We start from the raw sequence: 19,406 nt of genomic DNA, 5'->3' as shown, positions 1-19,406 counted from the left end.
TGATAATAACCCCTGTGCACAAAGACAGGTCCAAAAAGATGCTTTATCCCCCGCAGTCAGGGTCCAGAATGTGGTGAAAAGCCTGAAATCAGAAGAATGGAGGCTGTTATAGCAGCAGATTAATGTCCAAGAGCTGCAGTGATGATCAGCTATTACATGTAGTGGAATGTTCTTGTGTCCACATACTTTTGACCATGTAGTGCAGGAGGAGAGGGGAGGAGAGGGGAGGAGAGGGGAGGAGAGGAGAGGAGAGGAGAGGAGGGGAGGAGGAGGAGGAATACTTTTAGTTGTTGAACAAGGCTTAAAACATGAGGTGATTACATTAGCATAGGAATAGTTTCCGTTGGTATGTCCAGTGTCAGTCTGAGAGCAGGGCCAAGGGAGAGGTACTGGTCTGCTTTAAAAAAAAAAAAAAAAAAAAAGCCTCATACTAATACCATAAAAGTTAAACTGCTGCAAACTTCTAACTGATTGCATGTGCAGTCAGTTAGAATTCAGTTGTAAAGTTATGATAGCACATGTGCGCAAATATGTGTATGCTAAAGTCTTTTTAACAAGGTTTCTTCTTCACCTGCCAGCTACAGTAGTTATATTACCCCTTTGTTGGTCACTAGGCTGAGTGAGCTTTGTTATACCAAGGCAGGTTCAGCAGTGACACTTAGCTGGAGACAATATGAACTAGAATTACCGCCTCGTGGTTGTGTGCCTCTGCCAACCAGAGAAGATGCAGGGAACATGGTTACAATCTCCCCCTCCTGAGTTACAGCATTGAATAATGGCCAGTGTTTTTTCAGAACATTATCATGTCAAAGTGAAGTTGACCTTTGACCTTCGACATCATCACTTTATCCTGTTAGATATTTATGTTAAATTGTGCCATAACTAGCATGTGAATTTGTGAGTTATGGCCAAAAAAATGTTTTGTGAGGTCACAGTGACCTTGACCTTTGACCTAAATCGGTTCATCCTTGAGTCCAAGTGAATGTTTGTGCCAGATGTAATGAAATTCCCTCTGAGCATTCCTGATATATTGCAATCACAAGAACCTGAGGTCACTGTGACATTGAACTTTGACCTATGACCACCAAAATCATATCAGCTCACCCTTAAGTCTAAGTGAATGTTTGTGCCAAATTTGAAGAAATTCACTCAAGCCGTTTGTGAGATATGGCATTCACGAGAATGGGATGGACAACCCGAAAACATAATGCCTCCGGCCCCGACTGTCGCCGGCGTGGAGCCATAAAAATCTGATTGAATTTAGTTGACTCAGTGCTGTGTAGATCACCAACCTGTAACAACAACCTTTCTAAAATATGATTAATGAAACATTAAATCTTTCCAGGCGTTTTCCAATTCAGCGTTTATCCCCCAGAGATTTACAGAGGAGACAGAGGCTGATTGATGTGGGGAGTCGGGGCAGAGGTGGCAAAAGTTCTGAGAGCTGCTGGACCAAAATTCAAATGGGCCCGAAGTCAAGCAGCAACTATTGTGAAGATCAGAGGTCTGCATCTGAACTCTGCAGCTCAGCTGTTGACCACACTGGAAGGTAAAAACAAAGACCACATTTGTTCAGTGAGGCTGTGTCTAACAGGCCATACAGTCACACCAGGATACATTACTGTAAGTGGCAGGTGTAAACCTTCAAAGGGCTGACTTTGTCTGTGCTGCTGTCGCATTGAAAAACAGGAGGCTGTCAGACTCAGACTATGATTGTGTGGCACAATTACAATTAATTACAATGTTCAGGACAAGCACTATGCAACATGCACAGGTAGGGAAGAGAGAACGCTACAAATTGAAAGTTAATATCTTAATGAATATATCTTAAAGATCACCCTGAAAAGCTAAATCCAACACAGACATTTAAGAACAGCAATTGCCCAGCTGAACAAGAAAAGACAATGAAATTAAAACCGCTCCTAAACTGATTAAAACTGATCGCACAACTTGGTTCAGCACATGCTGCTTCCCTGTCTGTCTTCGGTCTATGCGGCGTTTTGCAATCTGATGAAAAATATCAAATCTTGGCCACTAGAATCAAACACACAATGATTGTTCTCTTCCCATTAGGGAAACTCAAGGCTGAAAACACAACAAGGACTATTGTCCAATCCAGGTCAAGCATGGGAGAGTGGAGTGTAGGTAGCACACACAGAGTACTGTTCACTGACAGAGAGAGAAAGAGAGACAGAGGGAATATGTGTTATCTAACCCCCCTTTTTGTTCTCTTTTATTCCCTTCAGCGAGCAAAACCATCCCATACCAAAGGATTCCTCTAATCCAGGTGAGAGAAAGGCTCCTTAATCAGCCAATGATGAATCAGGATTACATGTTACTAAAGTGGCTTACTACTCCTGGAGCTCATATCAACAACTGAGCCCCACTTTATTCCTGCAAATGGTGTCTGAACATTTATGGATGACGGAGTACTCAGAGATCAGCAAAGTGTTGATTTCAGTAGTTTAGCAGCTGTCAGCCGTTTTGAGGAGAGACAGCATCCTCCTAATGTTTTGAGTACTCCACTATTCCTCTCAGCGGGACTATCAGATGCATTGTTTTGATTTATATCTATAAAATATCAATACAGGAGTTGGGGAGGGGAAGATTAGCATTATACATAATTTATGGAAACCATATGCAATCACAACAATTAATGTACTTGTGCTACTTATAAGAGACATGGATGAAAATTTAATTCTCTACTGTACATGTGTTTAAAGCACAGACACCATGATGTGGACGGCCATGCAGTGTTCACTGGCTCTGGAGCAAAATGCAATTAATGTACGTTATTTATAGGCTACAGAATATACAACACAGCGATGCCTAGACATGCAAGCACCATGAAGTACAGCTATTGGCCAGCTGGCAGCTCAGCTGACTTTATAAGCGTCAGGCAAACGGTGAAAGACACAAAGTACAATCACCATACAGGGCAAGAACGTGGTGGCTGAGACGACTGTCACCACCACAAATCAAAATCCCCAAACCTCCTGGCCTTAAGTATGAGCACAGGCAAATCATTCAAATGATGCGCTAAACTGTTGGTGTCTGAGGGCCTGTCAGCGAGCCTGCCCGCAGGTCTGCACTTGACTTGAGTGTTTTTACACAGCATAATTTATGTCAGAATAATAAGCTGCCATGGGAGAGGATAAATACCTAATAAGCTGCCTTGTAGTGCTTTAAGAGACTGGAAAAAATAATAGCAATAATAATAATGTCTCACAGGGGATCACAGTCTTGGAATGACAGCACAATGTAACGAAAATTACTATTGGTAGTGTAATAGAAAATAACAACAAACATCACTCACCCAAATGCAACATCGTAGCTCGTCGGTCCAGCGATATACTTATTTAAAATAAAGAAGCTGCTTAGCCCAGATAGCTAGCTAACTCAATGATAACAGAATTTTTTTATTATTATTATTATTATTATTATTATTATTCCTATAGCTATTTACAAACGTTATTACACAAGATTTACAATGGGCTTTCTGCCTACAAAATTATTTTACACCCACTGAAAAAATACATTTACAAAAAGCTTTAGAAAAAATTCGCGGGTCCGTTTCTTTTTCTCTTTACATTTCATACGCTTGCCGCGGTGCTGTCGACTTGAAAATCCCCACCGGAGCCGTCGAGCCTCGGTCTGTGTGAGAGACAGGCACAGAGCACTTGGTGTACGTGTTCCAGTTCAGACGATGCTCGTCGTTGGTTCACAGATTTTCCCACTCGCTGCTCGGTGTGTCGCCAAGTTGTGCGACTGGCCATTCATGTGTACCCGAATAATATCAGTAACTTATGTACATAATTTACAACGCACGACTCCGACGGCCTTCAGCAGGTTCTCGTGTGTACTGAGGCGCTCTGCCTGCCCGTTCTCACTTGCCACAAGGCTCATCATCATCATCCTCAATAAAACCGGCAGTTAGCTCCCTCCACCGCAAGAGGGCAGCGACGCTACGTGTTTATACCAACGGCTTGTTATGTGACTTTGATGCTGCATTCACTGCTCCTCGTAGGCTTCAGCTTCAGGTCAGCAGCTGTTGTCATTCAACTGCTTTCCCATAATTGACAATAACTAGCCTGCAAATTATGCTAAAACACTTTTTATGTGTGTGTGTGTGTGTGTGTGTGTGTGTGTGTGTGTGTGTGTGTGTGTGTGTGTGTGTGTGTGTGTGTATGAACATCAGTGGTAAAATAAAATAAAATACTCCATTACAAATCCTGCATTTCAAGTCTTACATTAGTAAAAGTACAGACTTACTATCTGAAAAATGTACCTAAAGTATCAAAAGTAAAAAATACTTGATGTAAGCAAGTTTTAGACTGTTATACAGTATATTATTTTGGATTATTATGAATGCAGCATTTTACTGTTGTATTTGATCGAGATGGAGCTAATTTTAAATAATTTATATACTGTAGTTTATTCTGTAACATGACATGACATCTTCTATGCAAATTATGCTTTGTATGTTTAAAAATGTAACGAGCAACTATAGATACCCAATGATAGGAAGTGGATAAAAAGTACAATATTGCCCTCTGAAATGTAGAGTGCAAGTATAAAGTAGCATAAAATGGAAATACTCAAGTAATGGACAGGTTGCTCAAAATTTTACTGAGGTACAGTACTTGTACATATAGGCCTGCTTCTTTACTTTCCACCACTGGTCAGTGTTTAAGTATGGAGGCATCAGTGTGTATGTGTATATATGACCATATGTCCACCTTTTTTTGTGAGATGTGGATTCTGTCTGTGGATTCTGGATTCTATCCTGGGACAATAAAGACTATATTTAGTTACCACATTTTACTTATGCCTATAATGTGCGTAGTACAGAGTATAGAGTTCAAGTCTTGCTGTTGTGTCACTTAATTCCCACAAGCGGAATAAATAAATCTAATGTATATATGTATATAAAATAATCTAATTATACATATATATGTATGTATATGTATATAGAGAGAGAGAGAAAGAGAGAGCGTTCTTGAGAACATTAAACTCTTTCTTAAACATACAAGTCGAAATCACAATTTTTCTAAGAGCACTTGAAGGCCCCATAACACATTTCAATGGAACAATGAAATTCATCGTGTTTGTCATTGTTATGCTAGTCTACCGATTCAACGGGCGACACGGTCCTGTGCTGTGGCTCAATTCACTGTCAAACCTGAAATCTTCCACATTCAGTCTGCAGCCTTTATCCCCACCAAGGCATATGCTTAGTGAAGCACATGCCTTGAGCAGAATGAACTGAGTAACCCCTGTGAGACTTTGACTTTTTTGTCGCCATCTAGTGAATTTCTTCAAGTATGACAGTGGACTTAAGACCACTCAGGACCCAAGGGAATAAAAACACAAAATAATATACCGACATTTTTTTTATTCGTCAGCATTGTCACAATATAAACACAGACTGGATGCTTTGTAGAAAATCTTTACACTTAGAGGTTACATAACTTGATCCAGACGAAATTCTAACAATTTATATAAAATTATCTTTTTGTTTTTAAGCATCAAACTCTTCCTTCATGGTAGGCTTGCAAGACGCCAGGTGGATACATTCAACATTTTTAAAAAAAAACAGCATACACAACCACACATTTTGGTTGAATCTTTTAAACAAAGCACTCAGTGGAAAGATGCTCGCAGGCCTGAGACAACATTAAAACCATGGGCAGTGTTATGATGAACAGATGACAGTTAATCTGCCTGGCTGTGTTTTTTTTTTTTAAATGAAGTATTAAAATAAATAGGTTTATCAAAAGGAAATGGCCAACGGCAAATTTGTCTAAATAAATCTGTAAACACATGGCAAGCAATAACTGCTGCGCATCAAGTTCTAAGGAAACAATGGCAGCTAACACTATGCATATCAATATCACGGAATCATATACATCACAGGATGAAAATATATTAACGTATTTAAATATAAATCTGCACACAGACCTGGATCTTAGAAGAACTTTAAACTACTAGAGTACCTCAAATGTTTTCCTTGTGCTGATCTGGGTTAGGTTTCCCAATGCCTTAGTGTGAAACTAGTTTGGTGTGTCTTTTGCCTGATGAACATAAAAATTCCTGTTGCTCAAGCACACATAATGACACCCTACAGTCAGCCTTGAAGAGAGGAAATATATCACCTCCTACAATGGCTTTGGAAGACCTACTCCAGGTGTTCTCATTCACTAGTCACTGTTAAACTTTGGTCATCAAACATTTGGCCTCTCAAGTTTCCCTTAACCTGACACAAACATTTTCCTTTATTCTACAACATTACTTTAGTTCAAACGCAGCTCACAAAGCTTAATGCACAAATCTTCAACAACAGGTTCCAGCAATTTTAAATAGATCAATTCTCAAAACAATCTTTGAAGTCAGCTCATGCCTCTGCCATGATCAGGAAAACAAAAGGTTATGTGGCCCAAATCCTGGATGGTGACAGGCATTCAGCAGGTCCTTGGCTTTCTAACAGTCATTTGGATCCACTGCTGCTACTCCAGGTGTTACTGTGCTGTATGTGAGGGAGCGCTGTGCAGAGTTATCCCTCCAGGGGTGGACGAAGGGGAATACAGCCATCCATTTCCAGAGACTCGGGCCAACCTTCATACTTGTTGCTGCTCTTACTGTTTTTCATACGCTAATGGGAGCAACCAGAGGCACACGAAGCTGATTTTAACCAAACACACTGGGATCAGGTTCTCACGGCATAGCAGCTGCTCATATACTGAATGCTGAACACACAATTAAAAATTTCTACTATGCTAAACCTGACTGAGTTTTCAAATTCATATTTTTTAGCAGTCTAATGTGGCAATTTAATGATTAATATTCATTGTGGATGAGTATGAGTGAGAGACAAATCAGCAAGAATGTTTTCCAAAGCCTGTGCTAAAGTCGTTAGATTCATAATTTCTCACGTTCCGATAGGCACTTTAATTTTGTGGCCTAGGAGGTTGAAAAAAAAAAAAAAAAAAGGTCTCAAAGTGAATCCAAACATCGGACTTTTTGAGGACATTTAGGCTTTTTTTTTAGATGTCCGTTAAGCAGTTAACTGTAAGCAGATCAGCGTCACATTAAAGCAGCGGATCCATTCTACCCTCAGAATTTGTTCAGTGTAAGTAGTTACTTGATCATACCTGCTCAAAAGGACTCTTATTCTCGATGCCTTTGGCTCCAACAAACACCCAGCTGTCTCTGAAGGCCAGCTCCTTCACTGCCGTGCTCCCAAGCTCCTCAAACAGTCGTCGAGACTCGTCGTTCAGCCTGCCACCGCAAATGAGGATAAGGTGACAGGTTAATGTTTATTAAGTAGGTTGGCTGTTCTTCTAAGCAAGAGGCTTACGGGTCATCCATAAGTGCTTCACCTCTGTTAAAAGTTTATGTTGAAATTAAATGCAGGCTCTTACCATCTCTCAGTCGGCTACTCCTGGGCTTTATCAAAGTCTCGACAGCACTTCATGGTTTAGCTGAGGTTTAACCACTTTATAACTCTGATAGGTTTTTATACCATAGGATATTGAGGACATGAGGGAAGATTTGATGATTATGCTCATTTTGTTTCACCTAATGGCATTAAGTGTTCTGTAACTAATGTGCGAGCCACCAGATGTCAAGTGAATGTAATATTAAAATAAAATCTTGACTCCTGACACCACAAGGGCACACTGTCACCCACAGGCCATTTTGTCTTCAAATTATCATTCTTGACTGCACTGCTAAACTCCTTCAGTGATAATTGGAGCTTTTGCTCTTTTGGAGTGCTAAATGTCAGAGACAGCTGTCCCAAATGCACATTAATACATTTGTAGCATTTTGTTGAGCCAGTGAATCCTCATGTTAACTGGTGGCTGGTATGGCAACTCTAACTAGCAAAATGTTTTCTGTGCTTTAATGCTATATTCTTATTGTGCACAAGATTTATTTTTCAACAGATGAACTGATAGGCACCAGCTTTTGGTTTATAGAGCTGGCTGGACATTGGCTCCGCTGTTACAAAACCTATTTTCTGTAGCAATGCCATACAATTATTTTATTCCACAAAAGATTTTATGAGATGAAATATCCAGGACCGACAATTTATCTATGAAAATTGCTTTGAGGTGTTTCTAAGAGGAAAAGCGAGGGGTGTGGAACTGGAACAGATATCACGTCATGGATTCTTACTTTGTAGCTGGATCGTCAAAGGAAGCCACGAACACGAGCGTTCCTTCATGGAGCGGCCGCAGAAACTTCAACAGGTCAGAAACATCTGAGAACGAACATCAGATGAGCTATGAACTGTTGTTTATGGATCGTTATTGTAGACAGACAGTATGTACCAGATGTGAAACATGCATTTGTGTCTGGTATTTATTACCTCCCGCCCACATATCAAATGTCTTTGTGTCCAATAGCTCTCCTGTTACCCCTGAAGCACAAAATCATCAGCCAGATGTTACAGGAACAAAATTAACAAGAACTTAAAATATCAATACCAGACAGTCTGTTAAAAAGGTCAGGAATGTCACTCCTACCATTCACCAAAGCTATGTTTAATCCTCTGCCAACGTTGTTCTTCACACTGCTCACCAACCTGTGACAGACGCACACAAGAGGTTGAAGCACTAGCTGAGACGCTTCAGGAGAACACGTCCCTGTGTTGCACATACACATTAATTAATCTACACACTTTAACACACTGCCTGGCACTTAAGGAGCAACAGGAAATACAAAGAGACTACAGACAAAACCAAAGAGATGACAGACAGACGGTCTGAAAGAATACTTGCATTCAGCTCCCCAGACAGACATGTAGGCCTGGTTATGACAGCACAGAGGAAAAAAGGAACAGAGAGTGAAACAAAAACAAAACAAACAAACAAACAAACAAACAAAGGAAACAGTAGGGGAGATAAAAACATAGATGAACAGAGAGGAATTGGTAACCACTGAATCTCACATCTTGTCCTCGAGGCAGATTTTGGGGCCGATGACGTTGGCAGCACCAGACACCAGGCGGAAAGCCAAATGTTTTGGGGGACAGGGGGCTGAAAGTCCACATTTATACCTTCGAGGACGGGGTTCAGCTAAAATATATGAAACATTAGTTGGCGGTGACAAGGAGGAATATAAGAATGCAACATTATCAATGTGATGCGTGACTGGAGAGTCATTTATACTGTTTCCTGTATTTACCAGGTGTTGGTTCCTCACTTGCACCTGAAAAAATAAACAAAAAGTTTTAGACCCAAATTGATTGACTTATATCAGGAAAGCTTTGTTTGATTATTTTATACACAGACTCTGTCAAAAATTCATCAAGATGAACCCAATGTTCATATTCAATAACTGTCAGTAGAAACTCAAAAGTGAAGTTATGACTTGAGTTTCTACTGACAGTTGTTGTCAGTTGTTTGGCAGTGTATTCAAAATGCAAATGTGTCTGTTGAGAAAAGCGGTTCTGTAGTGCTGTTTGCCTCAAAGCAGAAAAACTGCCAAACTCGTCAGATTTAGCAGCTAGAACCAGTGAATGTTCAATACATTTTATGTCAATTACCTAATCAATTAATTGTTTGAGAACTACTTCTCTTACCGCTGAAGAAATGCCGCACAGATGTACCACTCTCCCCTCCAAATAAAGTGTTAGCCAGCAGCCAGGTGAGCCCCACCAACAGCAGCACAGCCACAACTCTCAGGGGGCCTGTCAAGGGAAATAGGACACACCAGTTCAGATAAAAGACACATGGGATTACCACTGGACCAACAAGTTCCCCCTGGAATGTGATGCAAATTTAAACCCACCTGTTAGTCTCATGATTCACCGTTTCATAGACCTGGAGAATAAAAGAAAAAAAAGGAAAGTGCAAATATCTCAATTTTATACTTATGTAGTAGCTGGATAAATGTACTCTGTTACCATGATATATTTTTTGTTTTTATGTAACTTTATAAAGTCTTGTCTTGAACGAAGACAGCGGGTATTTTCCAAAAAAGGCTTTTGTGAATAATAAATGTAACCATTAAAACCTTCGCAATAAAAGTATTTTGTGGTCACTTCATTCAAAGTTTAGTACAGCATCTTTATATCTTCAACAGAACCCTCTCAGTTTTTTTTTTTTACAGCGACCGAGCAAGATGGCTCTGAAGAGATGACGTTTAAAAGGGATGACATGAACTCAAACTCTCGCAAAGATAAGACAACAAGTAATAATCCCGTTAACGACAGTATTAATCACTTACTCGTGTAGTTAAAAATGAGAAAGGACAGGTCTTACCTGCTGTGTCCACGCTCAGCCGAATATCGCCTTTTCTTGATACCTGTAATGAAGGGTACAAACGAGCTGTTGCTCTTGTCACTCTGGACTTTGATTATTTCTTGCGCTGTTTCCTCATTGAGACTTTTATGGGCTTTCAATAACCTCAGTCCACCATTTACACAAGTGTTATTACTGCACTTTTAACATGCATGGGAGAAAATGTATGTTTGGTATATTACATCTGTCTTCCGGATGTATTGTCAACCCCAGTCCGGGACAACAGAGTTTGCGCAGGGAGGTTCACGTGACCGAAATTTAATTTTATGCTGCGTTCACGAGCTGTCGGCAGAATGAGACATTAGCAAAAACTCCCGATATTCTTACTTTGGAGTGTTCGCGCATTGTTCTAAAAGGTTACCTCTTGTACTAATGCTGTGCCCGAAATACAAGCCTAACCTAGATACTCCTGTTGTATTACGTATTTGTAGCAGTTCGTTCCCAAGTGAAACCAGAAACAAACAGTGTATAACTACTATTAAATTAGTTGAATGTATTACATTTTGATGCAACTGATAGCGTTATGGCATTTCAGCCATTCTGTCAACAGTTTGTTGACATGTCTGTAGTTCTTTTCAACCTCGTGAGGCACATCATCTCTGACATAAATTCCCTATACCTATACCTATACCTCCTACTCGGACTTACAAGTTAGAGGCTGACATGGACGTTTGTCCCTTGCCAGCCAACTACGGTTTAAACGATATGAAGGCGCTAACCATTGTTTACATTTTTTTAAATTGTTGAACGGATGTTTGTCTGCCTTATTCAAATCGCCTTTAACACCACACCATAAATTAATAAATAGATAAATAAATAAATAAATAAATACTAAAAATGTGAACTATCGCGCGAACACAGCACATCCTCCTTGTGCACGCGACTACTGCTTGAAAATCAAGATGGCTTCTCACAGTGCAATGCTCTCGATGTCCAAATTAATTTCTCCTTTTTGGGGTGGACGCCTTGGAAATACGGTGAAAGTAAGACGAGATCTGATGCCTTTGTCGTATCGGTTGTGAGCACTGTTGTGTGGCTGCAAATGAAAGTCGTTAATTGTATTTGAACACAAGGTCATGGGGTTGATATCATACAGCTGAATTAGCAAGATGTCAGATTTCATCTGTGTTTTCCCTTTCCTTAACCTGACCCAAAATCTATCCTAACCCAGACCCGTTATCCTTGCCTGCCTTTGAATCTAATATCAACCTAATCCATCTCTTCAATTTTCATTTCAGGTATTTGGAACAACTCTGACAAGTCACAGAAATAAGACCTTGCTTACTGTGAGTAAATCAGTGTGTGTGGGGTTCAGTCTTGTTAGAATGAGTAGATGGGATTTTTTTGTGAAGTTGTCACTCCTGAACACTGAATTATTAAGTAATGATACTGAAGCCATAAAAAAATAACTGCTACTCATTCATTTATTTATTAATTTCCAAGCTATATGGTTGTGGGTTAAACTTTGGAAGTGGTTGGGTGCTTATTGTATCTGTTTTACTGTAACATGGGAGTGTTATATATCTGTTTTTCCACCCTCTTTGGGGAGAAGTGATCGTAATGCCTCTGTATCTGCTACTATTTGGATTTAACATGTTCTTTTACGCATTTGTCAAACTGACGCTTGTTCTTCTGCTTTCCTTGCTGTCCATCTTCAACAACAGGGAGAAAACATTGTAAGTAGCTAATTGTGACCTGGGTGTCTAGATTACACTGTTATCTAATGAACCACATGCCTTCACATACAGTGCAATAAACAACATATATGTACCTTGATTGTACTAGTGCTGGGTTACATTATCACAATAATCAGAGGAATTACTTTTAAAACAGTGATGGTGTAAAAGTTTAGGCTCTAAAAGTAAATTGAGATTGCTTTCAAAAACAATGCAATTAATATCTTTTATTTATTAACTAACTGCATACAAATTGAAGTAAGCAGAAAATAACTAAATCAAACTTTAAAATAACAAGTTCTTGGCTCACTTGTGCAGAGTTTGTAGACTCTGTGGATTTAGTCTGTCTCAGTGTCTTCTGTCTGTCTCTTCATGTAATCCCAAACGGACTCCTTGATGTTGAGTTCAGGGCTCTGTGGCAGCCGTACCTTGTTGCAGGACTCTTTGTTCTTCTTGTTGCTGAAGATAGTTCTTTTAGACAATAGCTGTATGTTTTGGGTTATTGGCATGCTGCAGACTAAATTTGCGGCAAATCAGACGTCTCCGTGAAGCTTTTGAGTGATGGATAAGAATCTAAACATTGAAAGTGCCCAAAACCTTTGCACTGTACTGTGCATCACAACCATATCAAAAATAATGGGTATATCTAGCTGACCTATTCCATTGTAATTTTAGGTTAAAAGCAAAATTGTTATTAATTCAAATGTTTAAAAATCCTATAATAGTGATATATTATCCAGCCCTAAATAACACTAATACAATCACTGTCATGATTCCCTACCAGCCAGTATTTTCTTTTCATTCAATCACAGTATAAAAAACAACTTTCACGTGTATGAAAATTGCTTGAAATGGCCATACCACCAGTTACTCCAGGTTATTTATCTTTTTTTTTTTCAAAATTGCATTTTTATTAAGTGGTTATGTGGAGACATATAGAGGCCATTTTCATATCTCTTTCTTGACAGTTATTTTTTAATACAAAATACTTTATTTGGCAGCACAATCAAAATTTGAATGTCTGAGTAGCTGTAAAAGCACCATAAACCAAGTTCATGATTTTCATCATGTGACAAAAATGGAAAAAAATGGATCTGACAAAAAATAGATGAAGAAAAGCAACAAAATTCTAACTGTGATGGATGACCCACTGAAGACTGTCTCCATAAGGTGGTTTTCATATTGTGGTATTCATTTGGTACATTAGACCTAAAACACATGGTAATATATCAGCAATATGTATTTAGGTGATTTGTACTTGTTGAGCTAAAATTTGTAAAACCACCAGTGCCTTTGCTTAAGTTCATGTGTAAAATGCCAATATTACAGCCCCCTCCTGCAAAGTATGGAGGCAGACACACTGTTACCCTCATACCTGGAGACGGAATTGGTCCAGAGCTGCTCAATCATGTCAGAGAGGTTTTCAGGTTGGTTAGACTTACACTAAATCTCGTTCATAAGCGTTGACCACAGACAGGCGAGGACTGCTTCATCATGTGGTTTGTCATCACGCTGGTAGGTTCAGCTGTGTGCCAGTGGACTTTGAGGTGGTGAATGTCAACTCTGCTGTGGAGACAGAGGATGATATCAATAATGCCATCACTGCCATCCGCCGTAATGGAGTTGCCCTCAAAGGTAGGAGCATGAATATACGAAAAGCAGAGCGCACCTGTGAGAAGCAAGTTGTTTACAATAAGACCATGACATGAATTTAACTGTGACATTGCTTAACTCTCCTGATAGGTAACATAGAAACCAAACATACCATGCCGCCATCTGTCAAATCCAGAAATAATCTCCTGCGGTAAGAATTATAATGAAATATTTAGTTCCCTTGATAAAGGCTTTCTTTTGTCAGTTGAAGTTTCCTGCATATTTTGGTTGTGTTAGTTGACCCATTGTTTTTCCTCTTTCTCCCCCTCTCTTGTTCTGTGTGTGCCAACAGCACAAGCTTAGACCTGTATGCCAATGTGATGCACTGCCAGTCCCTCCCCGGCGTCCAGACTCGCCACAAGAACATTGACATCATGATCATCAGGGAGAACACAGAGGGAGAATACAGCAGTCTGGAGCACGAGGTCAGCCCGAACACAAACATAAGCAATTCTACTGTCTGCTGAAACGTACGCTTGTATTCCCTCTTTTAAAGACCTCTTTTCTCCCTCTACTAGCTCTCTTTTGAAATGGGAGTTAGATAGTGTCCACACACTATTAAAAATGCAGCATTTATTTACCAAGTGAAAAACATTGGCCAGAATTAAGTCATGCGCAGATCTGATATACTTGATCATTATTGGCACCAATACTGCTCTTGTTAAACAGATTAGTATTGACTAGATGTGCCCAATCCACATTATATACTTTTTCTTAATTATCGGAAACATGAAACAATGAGTACATTTTCTAAACTTTTAGAACAAAATTTGCACAAGCCTTAATTGAATGTTGGTGTGTGGACTAGGTCTGGATTTCGGCGCTGATCTCCTGATTCGATTTCAATTCACAAAGTCGAGAATCGGTTCGATTCAATTTGAGTCTCGATGAATCAGTTCCGTGAGATAAATCCGAATGTTGTGTAAAGCATTTCTCATAAATTATCCTGGGAACATCAAACTAACTTATTGTCCTCTGCATTCAACTAACCGTGTGTAAAGTTCACGTTATCAGCATAGGATTTATTTTCCTTGATAAACCAACATGAATTAAAACATGCTCTCTATATTTTTTTAGGCCTACATTTGCAAAACAGTTGAGCAAAAATAATAAAACACCCACATCACTTACAAGGGCGCCATCATAATGCATATTTAAAAAAAGAAAAAAAAAAAAAAGAAAGAAGCTATCCCATACAGCTACACATGGACTGTCAGTAGCAGATGATTCAGCTAAGTACAGCAAGTCCACATTAATCATCACTTTGAGTGCAGACAGGGCTGAAACTGTAAGTCTGCTCACTAATTCATCTGCAATGTCTGTGTTTTCAAGACACTTTGTTTTTTAGTCTGTCCCTCTCATAGATGTGATCTCTAGATTTGCTTGGAGAGCCAGTGTCAGATCACAATCGGGGTCACAACAGTCAGGGAAACTGGGGGGGGGGTCTGCAAAGACTACTGTTATTCACGTCACAGTTTTAACAGTCATGACTCAAGACAGCTCATGTTGTCAGTTATCTTCTACATTAATCTTTAGCTTAAAATAACCTTATTGTGCACGTTGTAATAAAACACACCACGCAGCCCTAACTGAACTGAACTGAACTGAACTGAACTGAACTGAATTGAACTGAATTGAACTGAATTGAACTGAACTGAACTGAACTGAACTGAACTGAACTTACTTGCTATATAGTTAAGAACTGATTTGTACTGTTTAGAATCAAAGACCATGGACTTTGTATGATTTCTATATTCACTTTGGTCTTTCTAGTCTAGTTTCGTTTCTTGTAGTGTTCAGTACTTGAACCTTTGTCATTTATTTGTTATTGTCCTCACTGTCTTCTTTTAGAGTGTATCAGGGGTAGTGGAAAGCCTTAAGATCATCACCAGGAACAATTCCCTCAGGATCGCTGACTATGCCTTCCGACTGGCCAGGGAGAAAGGTCGCCGTAGGGTCACGGCCGTACACAAGGCCAACATCATGTAAGTAATTCTGTGGCTACTGCGTCCTACAGGAGCTGTCTGGCCTCCTGAGTCTGACATCATATCGCAAGTTTGTTAGTGATGCAGATGTTGATTGTGACCTTTCTGCTCCCTGCAGGAAGCTCGGTGATGGCTTGTTCCTGCAGTGTTGCAGAGAAGTGGCCTCTGGCTACCCAGACATCACATTTGACAGCATGATTGTGGACAACACCACTATGCAGGTGATAGTTGATAGCATTTTAATGCATTCAAGGAAAGTTTGTCAGTGCAGCTAAAACTCAATTATTGACCTGCCACTGTGTTTGTTTGTGTTTTTAGCTGGTGTCCAAGCCCCATCAGTTTGATGTGATGGTGATGCCCAATCTGTATGGGAACGTGGTGAGCAATGTGTGTGCAGGCCTGGTGGGAGGGCCTGGCCTTGTGCCTGGAGCCAATTATGGTCGTGACTATGCTGTCTTTGAAACGGTGAGTGTTTGGCAGTTCTTGGTTAGAAGGCCACTGTCTCCTCTGTTTTTGAAGGATAAAAAATGTATGAATCGTGTCTTTCTGATATATTATAACTCAGAGTTTCATCTCTTTCTTGTCCTACTTTTCTGCATTTTTCAGGCCACAAGGAATACAGGGAAAAGCATTGCAGACAGGAACATTGCAAACCCCACTGCCATGCTGCTAGCCAGCTGCATGATGCTGGACCACCTTAAGTAAGCTTTCCCAGATCAAATACTTTCAGCACATTCCTTCCTGTGGTTTCGTCTGTAATGTTTTGACTGTGCTATACTAGTGATGTAAGTAATGCTCCTGTCTGTCTCCAGGCTTTATGATCATGCAAGTTCCATCCGGAACGCAATCCTCACCACCATGAATGAAACCAGGGTAAGTTTTCCATCACTGGTTGGGCCTTACCCTCATTTGTGTCACTGCTATGTCTAGGCTCAGAGGCGCTGGTGGCAGATGTGGCATGTTTACCAGAGGACATCACATTACATTTGACACAAAGCAACATTCAAAAAAAAATGTCATTTAAAAGACACAAAGCACCCATACAAATACAAACTGTGGCAGGAGACTCACTCCAAAGTGCTAAATTTTAATGGCATATGGTAATGTGTTAACTTTTTCTCTCTCGCAGTTGCACACAGCTGATATCGGTGGTCAGGGCACCACGTCAGAGGTGGTCCAGTCCATCATGAGATTCATCCAGAGTAAAGGGCAGCTCACATCAGAGCTCTAAACCACCCCTGAGGCCGCCATGCACGCACACACACACACACACACACACACACACACACACATACACACACACACACACACACAAACTCATCAGAGGTGTGAGTTTGAACTGTATGTGGAACAGGTGTACAGTATGAGAGAAGGATGTCCATGCATGTCTGTTTCCATAGCGTCTGGTCTTTATCGCTGACATCACAATGGTTCCTGTTTTTTCTTGTTCACAGAGCTTACTGATAATGTTCACTGTACAAACGACCTTTTATCAACACCTGTGTGTTTCACATATAATAATGACCTGCACTGGACTGTTGTTAAAATGGTTTACCTTTGATAAAATTTAATTATCACTCCTATTAGATGATAAATCCTACAATAAGAATAGATTATATTTCCTTAGTTCATCAGGTTCATTCAGCTGAAAATCTATGTTCTAACAAATAGTTATGAAACACACAGTATCAATCACCAAACACACGATAGGCTCAGAAATATCTTAGCATGAGCATACACTATGTACCCTGTCTTTGTACAAACTCATCTTATACCCATTCACTGTGGATCGTTATTTATTTTACAACTTAAGATAATGTTACAGCTTCTTTCAGTTGACCAAAATGTACAATGTTCATTTCACGCCTTAACATTTCCTTTTGTCATTTTGTCAAATTGCATATTATATTCTGAACTGTCCTGTATATTCATATTATGTAGCGTTTTCATTTATACTGTATCATCAGAGAAGGTGAACATCAAGTAACTGCTGTCAAAGCTGAACTGTTATGCTCGTGCCATAATACCTAAGTGTGGATCATGTCACAGGGCATATATCCCTGTTGTCTTAGAAGCTAACCTGGCAAGAGCGCTTAAAGTATGATATGAAAAGACGGGTTTACCATGTCTGGGGTGGGCAGTATATGCTGTATAACTTAAATATTATCAATAAAGACATAATCTCAAGTTGATCTTTTTGGACAGAAGTTTGGATTTGAAACATTTCTCAATTGAGTTTTAAAGCTTAAGTAAATAAATTTTCAAGCTATGAATACACTTGGGTGCACCTAACTAAAACTAATACAGTCTAACACGGGAGTCCTGCAATAAATTCTACCTCATGAAGGTTTTAATGTTCAGTTTTCATTGAAACTTTCAGAGGTGTTGATTTAACGGTGTGGTTATTTTGGAGGCTGCAGTTTGTGCTTTTGTTGAATTGTACTGTTACGCTGACAGGTGTTTCTGTTATTTTGTCCACCCCAGTTGTATCGTTGAGGGTAGTCTAAATAATAGAAAAACCTTCGGTATAAAGCCACATGGATCAACAGCATCACTAACTACATCCTCTAAAATGATAATGAAGTTGAATCAACATCTCTTTAAAACGGTCTCAACAAAAACGGAACATTAGGTAGGATTCATTGTTAGGACTCTTGTATTAGACTTCATTAGTTTTAGCTAGGTGTACCTAAACTGCCAACTTAGTGTATGTATGTATATCGTAAATCAGGAACTTCTTATTGCTAAGATCATTTAAAATAAGTCTCAATTCTTTGGCTCTGCTTCAAAGAAAAGAAGCTCTTGTCTGACCTCCTGCTGGGGATAAGGATTATTTTTGGTCCAAATAAGAAAAAGCTCACTGATCCTTCCGTTTGTTTTACAATTTCACGCCTCATCAGCATCTTACAAGGTTGGATGATAAGCTGCTGTTTCTCATTTCATCACTAGGTGGCAACACCACTCACTGGAGCTCCCAATCGCTAACTTGGAGCAAAAAGTGCACAGCTGTTTGCATGTGTGCTCAGATATGTACACCGTCTGACAAGGACAAAATGCAGAATGTATGTAGCCGCTCTGGATCACTATATATTCATGTTGCTACTGCACTGACTGCACCGTGAAGAAGCTGCAGAGACACTGGCGATGTAGGAATCTATGACAGCCATATTGTTCCACATAACTGGGGACATCAAGAAAATTCTTGTTTTTTTCATGTGATTTCTAGGAATCAAGCTCTTGGCTTCAATGTGTGTGTTTCTAAGACAAATGAGAAGGATTCTGGCTTTCCACTCAAATTATCCCTATTTACCATAAAACCAAAACATTTTTTAATTATTTTTTTTTTCTAGTGTTTTTTTTTGTTGTTGTTTGTTTTAGAGACTCTGATCACACAGTCATATTGACAAAAAGTGCCCTGGTCCCATGAGCCAGGAGACGCAGGAGGAGGAGCAGCAGATAGATGTTATTATGGCACATCATTCAGCAGTGACCTCCTGTTCACATATACTGTACAAACAATCCCAGTCCGCCTCTCTTTCGCCAATAGGGTCCGCGGTCATAGGGGCACATCCCATTGTAATGGAAATGGCCAATTTATCATGTGTCCAGTTCTGTGGGAAAGTTACTGACTGTTCCATCTGTTTGAACATTTGCATATTGAGGAGAGAAATCCTCTGTGAACAGACCCCTTCTTTTTTTAGATGTAGTTGTCCTAGGGAATCAACAATCATACACTCCGTAGTGTGTGAAATGTGCAGGGAATTACTACATGTGTATCTTGGCCT

General features: G+C 39.7%; 2 protein-coding genes across 2 annotated transcripts; one reads left to right on the top strand and one right to left on the bottom strand.

Annotated features, from left to right (window-relative positions):
- Window positions 1-5,405: 5,405 nt before the first annotated feature.
- Window positions 5,406-10,520, bottom strand: fam3a (family with sequence similarity 3 member A). The gene is made up of 10 exons (XM_022741651.1): window positions 10,269-10,520; window positions 9,796-9,827; window positions 9,587-9,694; window positions 9,190-9,213; window positions 8,954-9,080; window positions 8,529-8,587; window positions 8,372-8,422; window positions 8,179-8,263; window positions 7,152-7,278; window positions 5,406-6,652 (listed from the first exon to the last, which is right to left on the bottom strand). Exons 2-10 carry the CDS (start codon window positions 9,806-9,808, stop codon window positions 6,554-6,556), a joined length of 693 nt encoding a protein of 230 aa, XP_022597372.1. The 5' UTR covers window positions 9,809-9,827; window positions 10,269-10,520; the 3' UTR covers window positions 5,406-6,553.
- A 684-nt stretch (window positions 10,521-11,204) lies between these two features.
- On the top strand, window positions 11,205-17,813 carry LOC111219061 (isocitrate dehydrogenase [NAD] subunit gamma, mitochondrial-like). The gene is made up of 13 exons (XM_022741640.1): window positions 11,205-11,290; window positions 11,546-11,593; window positions 11,972-11,983; window positions 13,313-13,410; window positions 13,503-13,618; window positions 13,727-13,787; window positions 13,929-14,061; window positions 15,488-15,621; window positions 15,740-15,842; window positions 15,940-16,086; window positions 16,228-16,322; window positions 16,434-16,494; window positions 16,751-17,813. Exons 1-13 carry the CDS (start codon window positions 11,210-11,212, stop codon window positions 16,850-16,852), a joined length of 1,191 nt encoding a protein of 396 aa, XP_022597361.1. The 5' UTR covers window positions 11,205-11,209; the 3' UTR covers window positions 16,853-17,813.
- Window positions 17,814-19,406: the final 1,593 nt, after the last annotated feature.

This window comes from Seriola dumerili, unplaced genomic scaffold, assembly GCF_002260705.1.
Source record: "Seriola dumerili isolate Sdu_G_001 unplaced genomic scaffold, Sdu_1.0 BDQW01000056.1, whole genome shotgun sequence".
NCBI classification, from domain to species: domain Eukaryota; kingdom Metazoa; phylum Chordata; class Actinopteri; order Carangiformes; family Carangidae; genus Seriola; species Seriola dumerili.
This window is presented reverse-complemented; position numbering and strand designations above follow the sequence as displayed.